General features: G+C 43.5%; 2 protein-coding genes across 14 annotated transcripts in view; one reads left to right on the top strand and one right to left on the bottom strand.

Annotated features, from left to right (window-relative positions):
- gabpb1 (GA binding protein transcription factor subunit beta 1) overlaps nucleotides 1-5,229 on the bottom strand; it is a 111,917-nt gene extending 106,688 nt beyond the window's left edge. The window contains exon 1 of one of the 6 annotated variants that reach the window (XM_059953126.1): nucleotides 5,098-5,229. Coding sequence is in view for 5 of the 6 variants with exons in the window: in XM_059953130.1 (XP_059809113.1) it covers nucleotides 2,089-2,127 (39 nt within the window). In the remaining variant the exon portion in view is untranslated. Of the gene's footprint in view, nucleotides 1-2,088; nucleotides 3,320-5,097 lie in introns of those variants that run through there. The other 5 variants (XM_059953130.1, XM_059953128.1, XM_059953125.1 and 2 more) reach the window with 5 other exon arrangements.
- Nucleotides 5,143-23,963, top strand: part of usp8 (ubiquitin specific peptidase 8) — a 51,687-nt gene continuing 32,866 nt past the window's right edge. For 2 of the 8 annotated variants that reach the window (XM_059953122.1, XM_059953115.1), the window contains exons 1-4: nucleotides 13,966-14,333; nucleotides 15,156-15,351; nucleotides 19,868-20,012; nucleotides 22,240-22,325. In XM_059953122.1, coding sequence (XP_059809105.1) covers nucleotides 15,248-15,351; nucleotides 19,868-20,012; nucleotides 22,240-22,325 — 335 coding nt within the window. In that variant the 5' untranslated portion in view covers nucleotides 13,966-14,333; nucleotides 15,156-15,247. The other 6 variants (XM_059953121.1, XM_059953120.1, XM_059953117.1 and 3 more) reach the window with 6 other exon arrangements.

Here is a 23,963-nt window from a genome sequence, read left to right as displayed (position 1 = left end):
GCCGGCAACGGTGGTGGAGACGGATACGATAGTTTATTTTAAGAGACTTTTGGATAGGTACATGGAGCTTAGAAAAATAGAGGGCTATGGGTAACCCTAGTAATTTCTAAGGTAGGGACATGTTCAGCACAACTTTGTGGGTTGAAGGGCCTGTACTGTGCTGTACGTTTCCTATGTTTCTGTTTTAAATGGCGGAGCATACTCCATGGGCCAAATGGCCTAATTCTGCTCCTATGACTTGTGGTCTTTTATCAAGTCATTCCTCAATTCTGAACTTCAAGGGAAGAAAATTTCCGTCTACACAATCTCTCCTTGTAACTTAGACCCAGGTCCAGACAACATCCTGGTAAAACATTTCTGCACCCTTTCCATATTCACAACATTATTATAATGGTGACCAAAGCTGTAATAAAATTGTGGCCTCACTATAACTTCCCAACTCCTGTACTCAGTACCCTGATTAATAAAGTCAGCATGCCATAAGATCATAAGGCATAAGAGCAGAATCAGGCCATTCAACCCAATGAGTCTGCTGCACTATTCCATCATTGCTGATCCCAGATCCCGCTCAACCCCATACACCTGCCTTCTTACCATATCCTTTGATGCTCAGATCAGAAAACTATCAACTTCAGCCTTAAGTATAACCACGGTCTTGGCCCTCCACAGCTGTCTAAGGCAGAACATTCCAAAGATTCAGTACTTTCCGGCTAAAAATATTCCTTCTTACCTCTGTTCTGAAGAGTCACCCCTCAACTTTGAGACTGTGCCCTCTAGTTCTGGACACCCCCACAACAGGAAACATCCTTCCAACATCCACCTTATCTAGTCCTTTCAACATTCAGTTTGTTTCAATGAAATTCCCCCCACATTCTTCTAAATTCCAGTGAGTACAAGCCCAAAACTGCCAATCACTCATGTCAACCCCTTCATTCCCGGAATCATTCTTGTGAACCTCCTCTAAACACTCTCCAATGACAACACATGCTTTCTGATATATGGGGCCCAAAACTTTTGACAATACTGCAAGTGTGGCCAGACTAGTGAATTATAAAGCCTCAGACTTATCTCCTTGCTTTTATATTCTATTCCCCTTGAAATAAATGCCAACATTGCATTTGCCTTCTTTACCACAGAATCGACCTGTAAATTAACCTTCTGGGAGTCTTGCATGAGGACTCCCAAGTCCCTTTGCACCTCTGATATTTGATTTTCTCCCCCCATTCCGATAATCTGCACTTCTGTTGCTTTTACCAAAATGCATTGTCATACATTTCCCAACACTGTATTCCATCTGCCACCTTTTTGGCCATTATTCTAATTTTTCCCAAGTCCTGCTGCAATCGCACAGCCTCCTCTGCACTACCTACCCCTCCACCCCTCTTTATATTATCCACAGACTTTGGCACAAAGCCATCAACTCCATTAGCTGAATCAGTGACAAACAATGTGAAAACTGACCCGAGGAACACCACTAGTCCCCACTCCCTCGCCTTCTCTCCATTCCTGTAATGCCATAGGATTTTATCTTGTTAAGCAGTCTCATGTGTGGCGCCTATCAAATGCCTTCTGAATAACCAAGCATACGACACCTACTGCCTCTCCTTTGTCCATCCTGCTCGTTACTTCCTCAAAGAACTCCAAAAGATTTGTCAGGCAAGATTTCTTTTATAAAAAGCACACTGACTTTGACTGATATTATCATTAGTCTACAAGTACCATGATTCCTCATCCTTAACAATGGACTCCAAAACTTTCCCAACCACCGAGGTTAGGCTAACTGGCTGATAATTTCCTTCCTTTTACCTTTCACCTTCTTAAAGAGTGGGAGTGACATTTGCAAACTTCTAGTCCTGGACCGTCAGAATCAAGTGAATCTTGAAAGATTATAACCAATGCATCTGCTATCTCTTCAGCAACCCTTTTCAGAACTCCGGGATGTAGTCCACTTCCTTATCCCCCGCCCCCACTTCCAGAAGGCTACAGGTTGTCCCAGGGGTTGAAACACAAAACAGTACTAGACAGGATAAGGCCCTCCAGCCCATGTCTGTGTCAAACATAACGCCAAATGAAACTAATCCTATCTACCTGCATGCGTTCCGTGATTCCAATGTTCCAATGACACATTTCAGCAGACCGAATGGTGTCAACAACAACCTTGCACTCAATGTCAGTGAGACCAACAAATTGATTGTTGACTTCAGGAAGGGGAAGTGAAAGAAAAACACATCAGTTCTCATTGAGGGACCAGAAGTGGAAAGAATGAGCAGTTTCAAGTTCCTGTGTGTCAACATCTCTGATGAAGATCTATCCTGGACCCAGCATATTGATGCAGTTTCAGACGTGGCATGACAGCAGCTACACTTCATTTGAAATTTGAGGAGAATCTGAGTGTCCCCAAAGACACTCACCAATTTCTGTATATAGAGACAGACAAACATACTTTATTGATCCCGAGGGAAACTGGGTTTTGTTACAGCCGCACCAACCAAGAATAGTGAAGAAATATAGCAATATAAAACCATAAATAATTAAATAGTAATAAGTTAATCGTGCCAAGTGGAAATAAGTCCAGGACCAGCCTATTGACTCAGGGTGTCTGACACTCCGAGGGAGGAGTTGTAAAGTTTGATGGCCACGGGCAGGAATGATTTCCTATGATGCTCAGTGTTACATCTCGGTGGAATGAGTCTCTGGCTGAATGTACTCCTGTGCCTAACCAGTACATTATGGAGTGGATGGGAGTCATCGTCCAAGATGACATGCAACTTGGACAGCATCCTCTTTTCAGACACCACCGTCAGAGTCCAGTTCCCTCCCCACAACATCACTGGCCTTATGACCAGGAACCATATACCATGGAAAGCTGGTACTTCACTGTCTGGTATGGGGGGAGGGGGGGCACTACAAGGATCAGAAAAGGCTGCAGAAAATTGTAAACTCAGCCAGCTCCATCATTGATACTAGATTCCCCAGCATTCAAAATGCAATGCCTCAGAAACGCAGCATCCATCATGAAGGACCCCCAGCACCCAGGACATGCCCTTTTCTCATTTCCACAATCAGAGAGGAGGTACAAGAGCCTAAAGAGACACACTCAATGTTTCAGGGACAACTTCCTCCTCTTGCTGTCAGATTTCTGAATGGACAATGAATCCATGATCACCATGAAAAAAATATTTCTGTATTGTTCCTGCCTTTTTGCACTACTTATTTAATTTTCTTTTTAAAATATATATTCCTTTTTGTTTATTTTACTGAGAGACAGCGCAGGATAGACCATTCTGGCCCTTCAAGTTGTGCCACCCAGCAATCACCAACTAACCTACCAACTGTTACGTCTTTGGACTATGGGAGGAAACTGAAGCACCCAGAGGAAACCCAGAGTCATGCGGAGAATGTACAAACTCCTTACAGAGAGCAGATAATTAAAAATCTAAATCATAGTTTTTAAATTATGTATTGCAATGTACTGCTGCCACAAAACAAATTTTATGACATATGCCAGTGATATTAAACCTGATTTTGATGTTCATGTGCCTGTCAATATGCCTCTATCCCATCTGCTTCCATCTTCACTCCTGTCAGCACATTCCTGACACCTATCACACTGTGAGAAAACAACTTACCCCTCACATTTCCCCCTCTCACCTTAAAGTATGACCTCTAGTACTTGACAATTCCACTGGGAGGGAAAAAACCTTATCTACCTCTCTCATAATTTTATAAATGTATTTCCCTACAGCATCCCAACACTTCAGAGAAAATAATCCAAGTTTGTCCAACTTCTTTATATAGCTGATATCCTCTAAACCAGGTAGCATCCTCTGCACCCTCTTTAAAGATTCCACATCTTCCTGTATTGTGGCAACCAGAATTATACATAATACAGCCTAACCAAAGTATTACATAGCTGCAACATGACTTATTGAATCTTTAAACCCAGTGTCACAACTGATGATGACAAGGATGCCAATGCCTCATCCCAGCCCACCCAACACCAGCCCTCAGAGATAGCCACCTCACACTAAGTTAATGGCAATTCTTTACTGGGTGACCACCAATGGAGGGCAGGGGTCACAGAACATTGCTGGCACAACCTGCAAGAGTTTGGACAGAAGAGCCATAATCAAACATGAACACTGTAATGCATCAGTGCACCCCAAAGATATCTGCGTGGAGTCCAACGCGTCTGTTCCTCTAAATCATTCAGAATCATCCCATAATCTTGTTATCTTACATATCTCCAAATCCCAAACGATACAGAACTTTCTTTTCTCACCATCGGTAATAACGTACATCACCAGAAACAGCAGAGTCCGTACTGTATCCTGCCCTGGCTAATACAGTCGGCCATCCTTTGTTTACTACCACCAGACTGACTTTACACTCAATTAGCCGCTCAGATTCCGGTTCTGGTACGTTCTATATTCAAAGCTTCACTCCATCCATATGGTACTTATACAATGCCATTCACTCCGCATGATGCAAATTCTATCACACTCGCAACGTTTGGCACTGTGCGGGGGATCAGTCTTTAAGATATAACTCTGCAGGTGTAGGGATGTTTTGGGATCCTCCTGCTATTGAACTGACCAACCGAAAGCACCACTCCCTGACTGCCTGGAGAAGGGGCTATCAGCCCCACGGCTTCCGCGCGGTCCCTCTCCCCTCCACACCCCCCGTACCGTACCCTCTCAACCCTCCGATCACCCAGGCCCAGCAACGCCCCCCCCCCGGATCCCCACTCCACTCCCGCCCCCGCAGGCCCGCTTCATGGGGCGAGTCTAGACACGGCCCTGGCTCCGGGACGGAGAATCCACCGACAGCCCGGGCCTCAGGCCCCGACAGGGGGCCCAGCGGGCCGGGCCGTGTGCGGTCGGTTGCCGCGGCACTCGGGTCGGGACGACAGGAAGCGGGCGACGGCCCGGGGCCCAGCGCCTTTCCGGGGGAAGTCGATTATTGTTTAAGGCGCAGAGAAAGGGATCAACTTCCACATCCGGTCGGCCATCGCCTCGGCGTGACCTGGAAAAGCTTCAGGCCGCCCGCGCGGGGAGCGGGAGTTCGCGCCTAACCCCCGCCACAACTCGCACCTACCTCGGTCGCCGGCTGGGGTTCGAGCTGCAGATCGCTGCGGCGGGGACCGGGAGGCGGGACAGAACGAGACGGGCGCCGCGTGCCGCAGGCCCCGCGCTGCTACCGAGCGCAAGGCGGACCGCGGAGGGCGAAGGGGGCACACGTGACTCGGGCCGCGCGCCCCAGCTGCCGCCGCCATCTTGGTACAGGAATTAATGGTGCGGCATTAACAGTCTGAGGCGTTTCGGGAGGGCGGGGAGTGAGGTGAGCCGCAGGGAACTGAGATCCACGGCGTATTCGTCGGAGACTGACGGCACAGGATTTTTTAAATATCTGAGTTGAACCCGAGGACAAGTAGGCCGCAGGTTCCAGCTTGTCGCTGATTGAAGCCCCGCAGTGAGTAGGGAGGGGAGCGGGAGTTGAGAAGCTGAGTATGGGGAGGGGGACTGTACAGCTAATGAGGCGACGCAGGGAGTTTGGTGTTGGGGAAGAGTGAGGCTGTGAATTGGGGTTAGAGTCCCCTTTTTGGCCATTGGTTTAGGGTGGGTTTGTGGACCACTCTGGGTTAAAGGAGATTAGGGGTAGTAATATGTCATCTGATGGTTCAAACGCACTATCTTTCAATTCCATGAGTTTGTATCTCAAATACCAACTGATGCACCATCAATAACTCACACTGAGACGTAAGGCGAGATATCGGCTTTTATTGACTGGAAGAAGGAACCAGGAGTGAGTGTCTATCATACAATGTCCTGGAGACTGAGGCCGAGCGTCAGGCCTCAGATCTCCTTTATACAGGGGCCTGTGGGAGGAGCCACAGGAGCAGTCAGCAGGGGCCGTGTCCCGACAGGCACATAGTTCACCACACCAACCCCCCCCCCCCACCCCACATTCAGCATCATGGTCCTTACACCCTTTTGTGGTCAAATACTTCACAGTGTGAGAGAACAAAATTTTCCATATGCCAAATTTAAATGCTAATCTTAAGAAATTGAACTTCAGTTTTAGACTGTCTCCTATGCAGGGTAACATTCTTCAAAGGTCCAATTTAATGTCAGAGAAATGTATACAATATACATCCTGAAATGCTTTTTCTTCACAAACATCCTCAAAAACGGAGAAGTGCCCCAAAGAATGAATGACAGTTAAATGAGGGAACCCCAAAGTCCCCCCCCCCCAGCTCCCCTCCCTCCCTTCCTTCTACGTTAGCAATTAGCTTGATACTTTACATCATAGGTTGAATCCTGCCACTGTAAGATGTTTGTACGTGCTCCCCTGACCACATGGGTTTCGTCCAGATCGCTCCCACGGGTTCCAAAGATTTACAAGTTAGTGCTTGTTAGTGCCTTGTTAGGCCTTGTTAGTGCTGTATCTCTAAATAAATAAATAATGACCATTTCAGTTGCATCTCATCGTGTTTTAAACTTTAGAGAGGAACAGACTCCGATTTGTTATCACTGACATATGACATGAAACGTGATATTTTGCAGCAGCAGTACAATGGAAGGACATAAAAATCTGTAAATTACAGAAATGAGTGCGGTGAAGGAATAATGAGATAGTATTCATGGGGGAGGAAGTTATTTCTGAATCATTGAGTGTGGGTCTTCAGGCTTTTTATAACCACTTCCCCGATGGTAATGAGAAGAGGGCATCCACAGATGGTGAAGGTCCCTCACAATGGATGTCTTGCATCTGTGTGTTGGGCCCTAGAACAGCTATTGTCCTACAACCATCAGGCTTATGAACAGACTCACTTTCAAGGACTCTTTACAACTCATGGTCTTTTTTATTTGCAGTTTGTCCTTGTTTGTCAGTCTTTGTGTATAGTTTTTTTATAAAATTCAGTTGTACTTCCTTCTACTATAAATGTCCGCAAAAAAAATCTCAGGGTAGTATACAGTTACATATACGTCGATAATAAATTCACTTTGAATTTTAAGCTGCTCATTCTTTAAAAGTCAAAGTGAATTATTATCAAAGTGCTCATATAATGTGTTACCATGAGATTTATTTTCTTGCAAGTGTGTACAGGAGAAAAAAGGTATATGTTAGAATTCATGAAAAACTATACAAATTTCCACTGCTGAGATCGCAATGTTCTCCTGACTTTTTCTTCCGGAAGTGCGTAATCAGTTCCTCCATCTTGCTGGTGCTGAGTGTGAGGTTGTTATTGAAAAGCCACTCCTCCAGCTGATCTGTCTCATTCTATAAGCCTTCTTGTCAACATCTGAGTTCTGCAAACGGCAGTGGTGTCATCTGCGAATTTATAGATTATGTTTGAGTTGTGCTTAGCCAGATAGTCATGATTGTAGAGGGAGTGAACAAGGGGCTAAGCACACATTCTCAAGGTGTCTGTGTTGATCATCAGTGCAAAAGAGATGTTATTACTGATCTCGACTGACTGTGGCCAGATAAGGAAGTCAAGGATCCAGTTACAGAGAAGTAGAGGCCCAGGTTTTGATAGTACTGATCTGTACTGACTGTGGTCTCCTGATAAGGAAATCGAGGGTCCAATTACAGAGGGAGGTACAGAAGCCCAGGTTTTGAAGCTTGGTTATTAATGCTGAGTGAATAATGGCATTGAATGTCAAGTTGTAATCAATAAACAGTCTTAAGTATGTCTTGCGGATCACTTGGTGCAGTAAATCAGAGCAGAGAGCCAGTGAGATTGAGCCTGTTGTGATAGGAAGCTCACGTCCTTGCTGGGGCAGGAGTTCCAACCTCTCGAAGGACTTACTTATGATAGATGACAGTGCTTCCAGGCAATGGCCATTGAGGCCACTCACCCTGCTCTTCTTGACTCCACATGGTTGCTGCCCTTTTGAAGTCTAGGTTGAGATCGTCCAATCTCTTTTCACACAATTCCACCAGCCGAGGGAGCTGTCATACAAGAAAGTAGGAGTGAGCCACCCCTTTTTGTTTTGTTACAGAGATCAAAACGGTGTAGATTCACTATGACTGTATAATTGCAACAAGACCATCTTACCCCTAGAGTTGAATCCTCTTGCAATGAAGGCCATCAAACTAATAGCTCTTTAAACTGGTTGTTGCAACTGCATGTTTGCTTTCAATGGCTTTGTTATACAAGGACAGCAGACCCTAATGGTTATAGACTGAAGTTTATAACCATGAAACCATTTAATTAGTGTTTTGCCTTTTGAGCTTTTTCTGCTGGTGGGTAACTTCACATATGTCAGGGGTAAGTTTTTTATGCAGAGAGTGGTGAGTACATGGAATGGGCTGCTGGCGGCAGTGAAGGCCGAAACGATAGGGTCTTTTAAGAGACTTCTGAATGGATACATGGAGCTTAGAAAAATAGAGGGCTATGGTTAAGTGTAGGTAGTTCTAAGGTAGGGACATGTTTGGCACAGGTTTGTGATCCGAAGGGCCTGTATTGTGCTGTAGGTTTTCTATGTTTCTATAACTAGAGGATGCATCAGCAGGGGAGATGAGAGCTATGGTGGGAAACTTTGTCACATGGTGCGAGCAAAATCATCTGCAGCTTAAGGTGAAAAAGACTAAGGAGCTGGTGGTGAACCTGAGGAGGGCTAAGGCACCGGTGACCCCTGTTTCCATCCAAGGGGTCAGTGTGAACGTGGTGGACAATTACAAATACCTGGGGATACGAATGGACAATAAACTGGACTGGTCAAAGAACACTGAGGTTGTCTACAAGAAGAGTCAGAGCGGACTGTATTTCCTGAGGAGACTGAGGTCCTTTAACATCTGCTGGACAAAGCTGTGGTGGCCAGTGCTATCATGTTTGCTGTTGTGTGCTGGGGCAGCAGGCTGAGGGTAGCAGACACCAACAGAATCAACAAACTTATTTGTAAGGCCAGTGATGTTGTGGGGGTGGAACTGGACTCTCTGACGGTGGTTTCTGAAAAGAGGATGCTGTCCAAGTTGCATGCCATCTTGGACGATAACTCCCATCCACTCCATAATGTACTGGTTAGGCACAGGAATACATTCAGCCAGAGACTCATTCCACCAAGATGTAACACTGAGCGTCATAGGGAGTCATTCCTACCTGTGGCCATCAAACTTTACAACTCCTCCCTAGGAGTGTCAAAAACCCTGAGCCAATCAGCTGGTCCTGGACTTATTTCCACTGGGCATGATTAACTTATTATTATTCAATTATTTATGGTTTTATATTGCTATATTTCTTCACTATTCTTGGTTGATGCGGCTGTAACAAAACCCAATTTCCCTCGGGATCAATAAAGTATGTCTGTCAACTACAGAGGCACAGGTTGAGTAAACTTGCAAATTAATGTGGGAAAGTGTGAGATCTTACACCTGGGTAAGAGAAATTAAAAGACAGATTACAGATAATCTCATAACAGTTTGGCATGGACTAGATAGGCCGAAAGGCCTGGATCTGTGCTGTAGTGCTCCGAGTCTATTACGATCTAAATGGATTGAGAATATCAATGAGTGAAGTTCAGGGGGATCTTGATCATGAATCATTGATGATTGCATAATCATCGAAGCAGTCTACTTTCAAATGCAGGAAGACCTGCATCATATCCAGGCCTTGGGGACCCAGAGAGGTGTTGGGGTTACTATTGACCAGAAACTGAACTAGAAAAGCCATAGACAATGTAGCGACAAGAGCATGTCAGGGCTAGGAATCCTGTTGTAAAGTAGCTCACATCCTAATTCCTCAGACCCTGTCCAACATCCACAAAACTCATCAGGAGTGTGAAGGAACACACTTCACTTGTCTACCCCCACATCCTTGCCACGGACCTTGCAATATTTGATAGGTTTCAATAGAAACATAGAAAATAGGTGCAGGAGTAGGCCATTCGGCCCTTCAAGCCTGCACCGCCATTCAGTATGATCATGGCTGATCATCCAACTCAGAACCCTGTACCTGCTTTCTCTCCATACCCCCTGATCCCTTTAGCCACAAGAGACATATCCAACTCCCTCTTAAATATAGCCAATGAACCAGCCTCAACTGTTTCCTGTGGCAGAGAATTCCACAGATTCACCACTCTCTGTGTGAAGAAGTTTTTCCTCGTCTCAGTCCTAAAAGGCTTCCCCTTTATCCTTAAACTGTGACCCCTCTTTCTGGACTTCCCCAACATCAAAAACAATCTTCCTGCATCTAGCCTGTCCAATCCCTTTAGAATTTTATACGTTTCAATAAGATCCCCCCCCCTCAATCTTCTAAATTCCAGTGAGTATAAGCCTAGTTGATCCAGTCTTTCTTCATATGAAAGTCCTGCCATCCCAGGAATCAGTCTGGTGAACCTTCTCCGTACTCGCTCTATGGCAAGAATGTCTTTCCTCAAACTAGGGGCCAAAACTGCACACAATATTCCAGGTGTGGTCTCACCAAGGCCTTGTACAACTGCAGTAGAACCTCCCTGCTCCTGTACTCAAATCCTTTTGCTATGAATGCCAACATACCATTTGCCTTTTTCACCGCTTGCTGTACCTGCATGCCCACCTTCAATGACTGGTGTACAATGACACCCAGGTCTCGTTGCATCTCCTCTCTTCCTAATCGGCCACCGTTCAGATAATAATCTGTTTTCCTGTTCTTGCAACCAAAGTGGATAGCCTCACATTTATCCACATTAAATTGCACCTGCCATGAATTTGCCCATTCACCTAACCTGTCCAAGTCACCCTGCATCCTCTTAGCATCCTCCTCACAGCTAACACCGTCGCCCAGCTTCGTGTCATCTGCAAACTTGGAGATGATGCATCCTCTTAGCATCCTCCTCACAGCTAACACCGTCGCCCAGCATCGTGTCATCTGCAAACTTGGAGATGCTGTATTTAATTCCCTCGTCTAAATCATTAATATATATTGTAAACAACTAGGGTCCCAGCACTGAGCCTTGCAGTACCCCACTAGTCACTGCCTGCCATTCTGAAAAGGTCCCATTTACTCCCACTCTTTGCTTCCTGTCTGCCAACCAATTCTCTATCCACATCAATACCATACCCCCAATACTGTGTGCTTTAAGTTTGCACACTAATCTCCTGTGTGGGAACTTGTCAAAAGTCTTTTGAAAATCTAAATATACCACATCCACTGGCTCTCCCCTATCCACTATACTAGTTACATCTTCATGATATGTAATTCCCATTCTCTTCCCCCCCAATTCTTCTAAACTCCAGTGACCACAGCCTCAGAGTCTTAGATTAGGAGTCCAAAACTGCCCACAATACTCCAAGTGAAGTCTGACCAATGCCATATAAAACCTCAGCATTATTACATCCTTGCTTTTATATTCTAGTACTCGCAAAATAAATAACTAACATTGCATTTGCTTTCCTTACTGCCATCTCAACCTTCAAATTAACATTTAGGGAATCATGCATGAGGGGTCCTTAGTTCCCCTGCATCTCTGATTTTTGAATTTTCCCCCTTTACAAAACAGTCCAAATCTTTATTCCTTCTGCCAAAGTGCATGACCACACACTTTCATACATTATATATCATCTGCCATCACCTTATCTGTCTTAAGTGCTTTTGCAGACACCCTACTTCCTCAACACTATCTGTCTTTCAACCTATTATCTGCAAACTTGGCCACAAAGCGATCAATTCCTTCATCCAAATCACTGACACAAAACGTAGAAAAAAAGCAGTCCCAACAGTGACCCCTGCGGTACCCCCCCCCCCTCCCCATCACCCGCAGCCAACCAGATAGGGCCCTCTTTATTCCAACTCTTTGCTTTCCCCCAGTTAGCCAATCTTCTATCCATTCTAGTACCTTTCCCATAGTACTATATTTTGTTAGGCAGTCTCACTTGTGGCACCTTGTCAAAGGCCTGAAAATCCAAATAAACAACATCCACTGACTCATGTTTGTCTATCCTGCCTGTTATTTCCTTAAAGAATTCCTGCTCTACTTTTTCAATCTCCCTCCTATTTGATGATTCATCACCACCTATAATTCAGCCTACAACAATGGTGTCATCAACAAACTTGAAAATGGCATTGGACTGTGCTTGATCATGATCACAGTCGTAAGTAAAGCAAATAGAGCAGGGGGCTAAGCACAACCTTATGGTGAACGTGTGTTGATGGAGATTGTGTGGGAAGTGCTGTTGCCAATCTGCACTGACTGGAGTCTGCAAGTGAGGAAATTGAGGGTCCAATTGCACAAAGAGGTTATGAGGCTGAGGTCTTGAAGCCTATCAATTAATTTTGAGGGGATGATGGCATTGAATGCTGAGTTGCAGTCGATGAAGTGCATCTTGATGTATGCATCTTTGCTGTCCAGATGCCCTAAGGTTGAGCGAAGAACCAATGAAATTGCAACTGCTTTAGGCCTGTTGCACTGACAGGCAAATTAGAACAGACCCAAGTCACTTGTCAGGAGGAGCTAATTTGTTTCATCATCAACCTCTCAAACACTTCATCACTGTGGATATAAGTGGTACTAGACATAGTCATTGAGGCAGGTTACCATGTTCTTCTTGGAAATCTGTGTAATTGAAGCCTGGTTGAAGCAGCTGGGTACCTCAGGCTGCCGAAGTGAGAGGTTAAAGATCTCAGTAAACAATCCAGCCAGTTGATCAGCACAGGTCTTTAGTACTTGGCCAGGTACCCCATCTAGTCCAGTTGCTTTTCATGGGTTTACCTACCTGAAGGCTGCTCTTCAGACTGAAATCACAGGATCATTGTGGGAGTTTGTGATTGTTCTTCCATGTTTTTACAGTCTAAGTGAGCCTAGGAGGTATTGAGCACATCTGGAAGCAAAGCCCTATTGTCATCAATGTTGCGTGATTTTACTTTATAAGAGGTGATAGCATTCAAACCCAGCCACAGCTGCCAAGCATTTTTGTTGATTCAAGTTTAGTCTGGATTTGCCACTTCACATGTGATATGGCTTTCTGGAGGTTGTACCTGGATCTCTTGTAACTTTCTTGGTCACCTGACTTAAATGCCTCTGATCTGGCCATCAGCAGATTGGAGATCTCATGGTTCAACCAGGGCTTCTGGTTGGGGAAGACTCAATGATTTTGTGAGGACACACTCATCTACAACTATATTTATAAAGCCTGACAACAATTATGTATTCATTCAGATCCACAGATGAGTCCTTGAACACAGCCCAGTCCACTGAATTGAAGGAATCCCGTTGCTGCTCCTCTGCCTCCCACAACCACCTCTTTGTTGTCATAATCTCTTCAGCCTTACTCTTTAGCCACTGCCTGTACTCAGGTATGAGAAGGACAACCAAGTGATCAGATTTACTGAAATGCAGTCTGGGCATGGAATGGTACGCATTTCTTATTTAATATATTGGGATCTCTGGTGCTGCAGGTTATGTGCTGATGGTCATTGGGTAGGAATTTCTTCAGATAAGCCTGGTTGAAGTTCCCAACTATGATTTGAAAAGTGTGATGATGGACTGTTATTATTCGGAGGCAGTATCGTGAAATACCTCATGCACTCCTACTTTAAACCAACGTTCAAAGGTCCTCATCTTTGACCCCCCCCCCCCGTTGGAAAAAGATTTATATTATTTGTATAATAAATTCTGCAGATGCTGGAAATCCAAAGCAGCACACGTACAATGCTGAAGGAACTCAGCTGGTTAGGTAGCATCCATGGAAATAAACTAACAGTCGACGTTTCGTACCGAGACCTTTCTTAAGGAATGGAAAAGGGGGAAGACACCAGAATGTTTATATTATTGCTCTATGAACCCCCTCATAATTTAATATACCTCTATCAGGGTACCACAGCCTCCTACATCGCAGAGATAACAAGCCCACTCGATGCACTATCTCCTAATACAGCCATATTGTTGACGGCGTCCGCCCAGCTGACTGACCGGATGTTCCTGCGATAAGAGGCCGCGCAGGCGCACTGGGGGAATTCTGCGGCCGCAGAACGAGAGTGAGCAGAGCGGAAGCGCCAGAGTGCGGGGGCCAGATAGTGCGGCCCCGCCGTGCCGGGACCTGAGTGTCTGTTGGCAGTGGCAGCGACCGGCTCTGAGCCTCGGTACTGTGTCTGTCCACTGAACTTGGGTTCCGAGAGGTTTGTACCTGGATTCCGGGCCCAGGGCCTTGTGTCCGGGCCGTCTCTGCTCCCCGCAACCCGAATCTACGACTACTTCCTCGTCGACCTGCCCTCCCCATCCCCCAGATTTTGATCCCTAACTCCCCTCGGAAATCTGGCACTGGGCAGCTGTTGAACACAGGCTCAGTGCCTGCCTTGCTGCTCATTGGTAGCAGAAGTGCGGAGTCTGCCCCGGCAGAGCTTTCTCAAGGTTGGATATGTAAGATGGGTTTAAATAAAAGTTGTGGTTTCCTCCTGTTGCCATAATAAATTTGATGCCAGTGTATGAGACAGTGTAGAATCTGTTCTGTATCTGGAATAAATAGGTAAAGAACATGGGGTTGCTTAAACCAAAGTCGTGGGATCCGTGTTTCTTACAAAAGCAGACTGTCTGATACTGGCCAAGCTTGTGGAAAAAGTCGTGACGTTAATTGCTTCTTTGTTTGCTCGCCTTTAAATGACTGCAAGTACTATCAAATCATTTGAGGCATGCTATCCTGCTTCTTGGTTATGTTATTTTCCCCTACCTCAGGGATTCTCAAGCTTTTCTATACCATGGACCCCTACTCATAATCGAGGGGTCTGTGGATTTCAGATTGGGAACCCCTGTCCTACCTGCTCATTTATGAGTGTATTTTCAATAACTATGGCAGGGTTGTAATGTTGGGATAATTGTTCTCTCTTTAGCCAGAACACTGCACCTTTCAAATAATAGATGTAAAGATTGATTCTTTCTGGGAGATATTAAAGTTTTCAGTCCCCAACAGGGGAAATACTTTATGAGTAAGAATGAAACTATAACTTATGCTGCTCTGTTCCAATCTGAATGACGTTGCACGTATTTGCTTGTTGGCCAAATTTTGCTTGTGGTTTAACACAGTCCTAGAAATGTGGCTTTTGCTCATTGTGTTGTGAGATATTTAAATATTTTAACATGTATTTTAAAAAATTATTTGACATTGATTGCTTCTTTGAATTGTCACAGGCATTAACTCTTAAACTTCTAAAAGATTTTCTTTCTGATTTTCTGTAGACAAAGAATGTACATAATCCAGCTGCTTTTGAAAGTAAATATAGAAGGGATCATTTCTGCTCCAAACAGTTGAGAATCAGAGGCTTTTCAAAATGCCTGCAGTTTCAAGTGATGTGAAGAAACTGTATCTGTCTACGTGTTTGGCTGATCTCAATAAGAAAGCAGAAGTGAAACTGGAAAAGAAAAGCACTAAAAAGTAAGGAGCGTCCTTTAGCATTGCATTATGTGTTGCTGTTGTGAGGTAAAGGAAAACTAACTGAAGCTTCAAGATCGAGTTGATTTGTTAGCTTAAAGGAGATGACTATGTACATGACTGGGAGTATTAGGATCAGGTTCCTACCTCTTTCAAAACATGATGGGGGCTGAATGAATGGGTTGCCTCGGTAATTGTCCCACAGGCTGTATTTTAATTGAACCTCATACTTGTGTAATTTTACTGATTTTTTTTTTAATGACTTGGGCAGTATTTTACTGAAGAATTATTTCAGTCTGAAACGCCAACTGTTTATTCTTTGTAAGTAAATGCAATAAGCACGTAAGGAGGTGTACTCAGGATGTTAATAAGGCTGTGCAAGAATGCTTTGAGGATGGACAGACTGAGATATGTTAACATGAGCCACACTGGGAAGACATTAACAAAATGACTGATTGTATCACAGACTATATCAAACTCTGTGAGAACACCATCTTACCAACCAGGACTGTATGCTGCTTCCCCAACAACAAACCCAGGATCACCAGTGACTATTGAATATGAAGAAGAAAGCCTTTAGGTCTTGAGATAGACAAGTTTTGAGGCGAGTACAGAGTGAACTGTGGGTAAAGCTGAAGGAGTGCAAAGAATCCTACAAAAGGAAGCTGGATTACAAGCTCCAGCAGAATAACATAAGGGATGGATGGGTGGGCACTGGCTTCAGGGTTATGGAAAAGAAGATCGGGGTGACCTGGATAGGGCCAATGAATTGAACTTGTTTTTCAGCAGGTTCAGCACAGTACCTCTTGCTGTCCCCCTCCTTACTTCCCTAAACCCTACACCGTCCCTGATCCCGAAGCCTTTCCCCTCCCTCCCCTCTGATGAGTGTTTGTGTTCTAAATCCCCCCCAGCTTTGGATTATCCTGCCTCCATGGGGATGACCACCCTCCCCCACCTGACTGACTGCAGGTCAGGTTAAGACAGGGCCATGGCCTAGTGGTGGGGGACCACTGAGTTAAAAGATAGCTGGAGAGACTACATCAAGGCAAGGCTATTGGACCAGAGAAATACCAGATCAGCCCCACGTTACTGAAGGCCTGTGTGAGGCAGCTGTTTGGTATTTTGCAGCACCTTTACAAGCTGAGTCTGAGTCAGGAAAAGATAACAGTGCTATGAAAGTCTTCCTGCTTGGTTCCTGTATCCAAGAAGGTGGCTCCATCTGAACTTAGTGACTGCAGACTAAATGCTCTCGCATCTCATGTGACGAAAGTGCTGGAGAGGCTGGTCCTGACTTGCCTTGGACTGCAGGTGAGATCTTTATTGGATCCTCTACAGTTTGCCTATCAACCTCATTGGGGAGTGGATGATCCCAACATCTACCTGTGGCAGAGAACTCTCTCCCACCTGGATGATGCTAGTGGCATTGTGAGAATCACATTTTTTGATTTCTCTAGTGCTTTCAGTACAATCCAGCCACTGCTCCTGAGCGAGAAGCTGCAGAGGATGGGCATAGACAAATCCACTATCTCCTGGATTACTGACTATCTGACAGTTTGTATGGCAGGTTAGTTCTCTGTCAGTGGTGGTAGTGAGTAGAACACTGCAGCACCACAAGGGGCTGTCCTGTCTATGTTTCAGATCTGAGTTTGTCACTTGCAGAAGTTCTCTGATGACTCTGCAGTGGTTGGGTGTTTCGAGATGGGCAGGAGTCAGAGTGCAAAGAACTGGTGGATGAGTTTGTAGAGTCTTTCCGGACTAAGAGAACTGTGATGAGTCTTGTATATATTCTGGCAGATGAAGTTGCAGAGGTGGAGGAGTACAAATACTTGGGTGTTCACCTCAACAACAGACTTGACTGGAAGACCAACACTAAGACTGTTTACAAGAAAGGGATGAGCAGACCCTTATTTTCTATGGATGCTTAGGTCCTTGAATGTGTGCAGCAGGATGTTGGAGATCTTTTACCAGTCTGTTGTAGTGAGTGCAGTCATCTTTGCAGCTTTATGTTGGGAGAGCAGCATCGGTGCTGGTGATGCAAAAAGACTAAATAAACCCATCAAAAAGGCTGGATCCATCCTTGGCTACAACCTGTACTCTTGAGTTAGTGGTGGAGAGGAGGTCACTAAACAAACGGTTATCCATTATGGACAATCTGGCACATCCTCTCCATGACCGACTGAATAAGCAGCTGAGCACCATGTTGAACAGACTCTTTCAGCTTTGGTGTCACAAGGATCATTACAGAAAATCTTTCCTACAAAATGCAATAAGCACGTACAACAGTTCGTCTCTGCGACAGGAGAACGCACATCATAGTACAATAGTCCCTGCTTTTATTATTTTGTACATTATTACACATTGGTAAATTATTGTGTATATTATTATTCTGTACTTTATAATTAGTTAAGTCTGCACACTAAGTGTGTTTTTAAATGTCACTGCTGTAATGAAAGAATTTCCCACTCAGGATCAATAAAGTACTTACTATTATTATTTTCAGCATTGAGTTCCTCCAGAATTTTGTGTGTGTTACTCTGAGCTGGACAATCCTGATTGTTCTTTAAGCAGAGAAGTTTGCTTGTTATTTTAGAGGATATGCAATGGTCAGTCCTATTGTTGGGCTTGTAGTATTATAAGTAAGAATGATAGAATGGCCTTCTATGATGCATTGGTTTTGTGATGCTGTCCCTGAAAGAATTAAGTATGCAAGCTGGTGTTGTCAGATCATGGCCTGATTTAATTTTGTGTTTTATGTCCATCTTGAATGGGGTATTATAAGAGTAGGTAAGAGTGTAAGTGGTAAACTCAAACGTTATTATCCCTTCTGTTATTCAACACTCCATCTCAAGTACCCTTACCATGAGTCAAAGAGTGCACTTTTTTAAAGTGTATTCCAAATGCACTGTTCTTGTTGAAAAAAGGAATACAAGCTTTTGGAAGGAATTTAATAAGACCTTAAGATTGGCAGTGACTGATGTCAATCACAGGAGACATATTGAAGTATTGTTCAAGTTAAGACCATAAGACATAGGTGCAGAATTAGGCCATTTGGCCCATCGAATCTGCTCCACAATTCAATCATGGCTGATCTTTTTCTCCCTCCTTTCTTAAAGAGTGAAGTGACATTTGCAATTTTTCTGTCCGCCGGCACCATGCCAGAGTCCAATAATTTTTGAAAGATCATTACTGATGCTTCCACAATCTCTACCACTAACTCTTTCAGAACCCTAGGGTGCAGTTCATCTGGTCTGGGTGACTGTGTACCCTTGGGTCAACTCAGCTTTTTGAGCATCTTCTCCCTTGTAATATTAACTGCACTCACTTCTCTTCCCTCACACCCTTCAACACCTGGCACACTGCTCACGTCTTCCATAGTGAAAACTGATGCAAAATATTTAGTTAATCTGCCATCCTTGTCCCCCATTATTATTTCTCTGGCCTCATTTTTTAGCGGTTCTATATCCACTCTCATCTCTCTTATTTTTCACATACTTGGAAAGCCTTGTATTACCCTCTTTAATATTGTTTTGCTAGCTTGCTTTCATATTTCATCTTTTAGATTCATCATATTTCATCCTTTATGATTCTTTTAGTTGCTCTCTGTAGGTTTTAAAAGCTTCCCAATCCTCTATCTTCCTGCTAACTTTTGCTTGGTTATATGCCATCTCTTTTGCTTTTACTTTAGCTTTGACTTCCCTTATCAGCCATGGTTGTACTATTTTGCCATTTGAGTATTTATTTGTTTTTGGAATACATCTATCCTGCACTTTCCTCATTTTTTGCAGAAACTAGCGCCATTGCTGCTCTGCTGTCATCCCTGCCAGCATCTCCTTCTAATTTACTTTGACCGACTCCTCTCTCGTAGAAATGTAGAAACATAGAAAACCTACAGTACAATACAGGCCCTTCGGCTCACAAAGTTGTGCCAAACCTGTCCCTACCTTAGAAATTATTAGGCTTACCCATAGCCCTCTATTTTTCTAAGCTCCATGTACCTATCCAAAAGTCTCTTAAAAGACCCTATCGTATCCACCTCCACCACTGTTGCCGGCAGCCCATATCACTGTAATTTCCTTTACTCCATCGAGGTACTGCTACATCAGACTTTACTTTCTTCCTATCAAGTTTCAAGTTAATGGAGTTCATTTACTCCATTATTCCTGCTGGTATCTATTCGCATTCAGTTTGTAAAAATCACTTGTTAAATTGTTACAGAGAGATTGTGCAAGCTGTGTATAGCCAGTTAGCTAACATCAGAATCAAAACTGTTATTGTCTAGCTGCAAGTCATCTATGTTCCTGTCATGAATGGCTGAGAAAATCAAGTTCCTTATTTATAAACAGTATTGGACTGAATTTTCTCAGTACACTGTAATAATGTATTAGACAGTTTCCATTATGCAAGTAAAAATATCTTGTCAACAGCAAGTAGAGAAGGAAGAAGTGTTTACATTGTTCATTCACGTCCTACAGACTGCAGAGATATTGTCTTTCTAAATCACCATTCCTTTGTTTTCCAGCATTGTTGTGAGTGCCTGTAAAATTTTCAAGGCTGCAGAAGAAAGTAGGTTGGACAGAGATGAAGAAAGAGCCTACGTTCTTTACATGAAGTACTTAGCTGTGTATGATCTAATTCGGAAAAGGAATGATTTTAAGCATCAGCAGGTACCTGGCTATTCTGTTTTGTGCAATACTGTTCAACTATATTGGCAATATTCAGATGATGTTTGTTGATCATGGAATGTCTCAAAATGTTTTATTGAAGTGCACTCAGCATTTAGAAAATCTGACAGTTAATTTCTGTTGAGAACATACATCTATAAAAATAATCTGTTGTTTAGAAGATAAATATCAGTCATGATGTTAGGGGGATTTCCTCAGCTGCCTTCAACATTGTGCAATCCGGTCTTTTTAAGTACTGACATTCCACAGCATTCCCTAGATCAACATGTCATCCAGAAAGCAACACTTTTGGCATTAAAGTACTAGAGCTAAGCCAAACTAACAATTCCATTTTTTTTTTCTTTTCCTTTATAGAACTGTAGCCTCACGTGAAAAGGATGCTCTCTATAGTAGGGAATTCTTGGCACAGCCTCAGAATGCAAGGACATCCCTTTAGAACAGAGATGAGGAATTTCTTTAGTCAGAGAATGGTGAATCTATGGAATTCATTGCCACAGACAGCTGTGGAGGCTAAGTCATTGGGTATATTTAAAGCAGAGGTTGATAGGTTTTTTATTAGTCAGGGAGTCAAAGGTTCTGGGAGAGAGGAGGAGAATAGAGTTTAGAGGGCAATAAATCAGCCACAATGGAATAGCAAACAGACTCAATGGGCCAAATGGCCTAATTCTTAACTTCAGGTTACTTAGAGTTAACTCGATGAATTCCTTGAACTGAGGTAGATTTCTTCATCAATTGGCTTCATTCCCAATCTTTACCACTTCACATTCAGCCTGTGCTGGGTCCTAGTGCGTACTCAGTTGTCTTTCACATAATGGAAGGAGCCTGTCTATTCTCTTTAGTTGCACAGGATTTTGTGATTTCTTTATAGAAATCATCAGAAGGTAAGAAATAGAAGCGGGTGTATGCCTCTCAAGCTAGCACCATAATTCAGCAAGTTTTTACTGTGATACTCATATCACTTGCCACAAAGAGTCACTGGAAGGACTTGGTTGGTCAAGCAGTATCTGTGAGTTGATGTCTTCATTAGACACCCTGTACCACAACAGTGCTCCCTTATCCTTTAATATCCTAAAAGCAATTAATCTGCATTTTGAACGTGGTCAATGACTAGTCCTCAGCACCCCTCTGGGGTAAAGAATTCCAAAGATCCCTCAATACTTGAGTGAAGAAATTTCTTCTCATTTTTAAACAGACTACCCCTTGTTCTGAAACTGCTTCCTAATTCTAGACTCATAGACCTAGACTGATTACATATTTTTCAACACAAGCATTAGTGCTCCTCTGCACTGATTATTGGAGACTGCTGCTTTGATATTTTTATTTTAATTGATACTGAGACCTTTTTTCCCATTACTGATTTGTTTTAACACAATAAGCTTAGACATTGATTCTTCAAGTTTGAAATTCTCATTTTTTTTGATATTTCTATATAACACTGTGCAAGTAAAGAGAGTAGACAGGCTCCTTCCAATATCTGAAAGGCAACTGAGTACATACTAGCACCCAAGCGCAGGCTGAATGTGAAGTGGTATCTTCTCTTACCGGCCCCCCCCCCCCATCTCATGATTATTAATTGCACAATGAAGAATAAAAGAATAAGTTAGTTTAAAATATTCCAAATTTTATCCAGAATACCACATGCCTGAACCTCATAGTTACTGCCATGATTCCCACCCATATTTGTATAATGTTAGGCAAATGTTGGGAGCCGTCTCAAAACAATGTTGTGTGCAGAACTTTCTGGAGTTATGGTTTTCCAGTATCAAAGGAGTGAAGCAGAAATCAAATGTCTTGTTGCTCACATCCTCATTAAGTTTGAACTTCTTGCAGGTGAAGAGCTAATTAATGCAGTGCATGGATTTTTCATCAGGTGTGTACAGCATTTTTAGTGAAAGTTAATACTAAACATGAGCAAGTTTAATCAGATCTGTAACAGAAGTGTTTTGCACAACAAAGGATAAACTACATAGCAGACCTTTCAGTAGTTTCTTGGTATTAACTACTTTTACAACTCTTTATCAAAGTCATCTGATTTGATTTGTCCCAATGAAAGGTCATATTGGGAGTATGATTAGCCTTTCACCTGCAGATTGTGATAGGCTTGTGGGTATTTAATTTTTTGTCCTGGCCTGTGTGTGGTCGTTCTTGCACAAGATGTTAGAGTTCTGAGCTGCAGAGAAAGTAAACCAGCATTTTGTTGTTCTTTCAGGACTACTATACTTCTTTACTTGGCCCTACAAGCTTCAGGAAAGCCATAGAGGAGGCAGAAAGACTTTCTGAAAGCCTGAAGTTAAGGTCTGTTGTGGCTTTGATCAGTTTAATCATATACTATAATGAGGATGTCAGAAATGATGAGTGCTTTATTTCTCTCAACGAGCCTGGCATTGCAGCTTTTAACCTACTGCTAGTCAGTTTATATTGCTGTTTGTATTTTTTCACAGCTGTTGACTACATCACTTGTTCTGAACTCCCTTTTGGTGTAAATTTCAGTTTGCATTTCTTTCTCCATTGTTAATCTTTGGTTCTGTTTCTTTTTTCTTATTTTTTCTTATTTTTCTTTATTACACTTGTCAGTTTATATCCTCTGTCATATAGCCATAAGCTGTAGTACTAATATCTGTGTGTTTTATTCCCAAAATCTAAATGATGACTATCTCCCAGCAGGAATTCAGTTGGAACATACTGTTCACCGTTACTCATCCACAGTCATTTTCCACCCTGGACCTGCAGAGGCCTACACAGCAGGCCAGCTCGTCCCTGGAGTTTTCGAGTATTAAGCCACACAGTCCTAATGTTTCCATCTATCAGGCATTGCATTGGATAGGGCTCAATAGCATCACATACACCACTCCCTGAATAGAGAAACAGCAGTGAGTGTACGCTCCGTGGCTGCTGTAATCCATCCACTTCAAGGTTCGATATGATGTGCATTTGGAGATGCTGTTCTGCAAACCGTTGTTGTAATGCATGTTTAGTTGAGTTACTGTCACCTTCCTGTCAGCTTGATCCGGTCTGGCCATTCTCATGTGACCTCATTAACAAGGTATTTTCAGCCACAGAGGGGTCACTCACTGTATGTTTTTAGTGTTTTGAATCATTCTGTGTAAACTCTAGGGACTGTTGTGTGTGAGAATCCCAGGAAAATCAGCAGTTTCTGAGATACTCTAACCATCCTGTCTGGCACCAACAATCATTCCATGATTCTTTTTGGGTTCCAGACCAAACCAGTTCCCCTCTACCACCACTCTCTTCAATCTAGCGGAATTAGTCTTTACTCTTAATAATTTTTCTTTTGACTCCTCCCACTTCCTCCAAACCAAAGGTGTAGCCATGGGCACCCTTGTGGGTCCCAGCTATGCCTGCCTTTTTGTTGGTTTTGTGGAACAGTCCACGTTCCAAGCCTATACTGGTATCCCCCACTTTTCCTTTGCTACATCGACTACTGCATTGGCGCTGCTTCCTGCACGCATGCTGAGCTCGTTGACTTCATTTACTTTGCCTCCAACTTTTGCAGTGCCCTCAAATTTACCTGGTCCATTTCTGACACCTCCCTCCCCTTTCTTTATCTTTCAGTCTCTATCTCTGGAGATGGCTTATCTACTGTTATCTACTATAAGCCTACGGACTCTCACAGCTACCTGGACTATTCCTCTTCCCACCCTGTCTCTTGCAAAAATGCCACCCCCTTCTTGCAACTCCTCCATCTCTGCCGCATCTGATCTCAGGATGAGGCTTTTCATTCCAGGATGAAGGAGGTGTCTTCCTTTTTTAAAGAAAGGAGCTTCCCTTCCTGCACCATCAACTCTGCTCTCAAACGCATCTCTTCCATTTCACACACATCTGCTCTCACCCCATCCTCCCGCCACCCCACTAGGGATAGAGTTCCCCTTGTCCTCACCTACCACCCCACCAGCCTCCGGGTCCAACATATAA

The sequence above is a fragment of the Hypanus sabinus genome, chromosome 28 (genome assembly GCF_030144855.1).
Source record: "Hypanus sabinus isolate sHypSab1 chromosome 28, sHypSab1.hap1, whole genome shotgun sequence".
Taxonomy (NCBI): Eukaryota; Metazoa; Chordata; class Chondrichthyes; order Myliobatiformes; family Dasyatidae; genus Hypanus; species Hypanus sabinus.
Note: the sequence above shows the minus strand (reverse complement) of the source record. Positions and strands in the feature narration are given on the sequence as shown.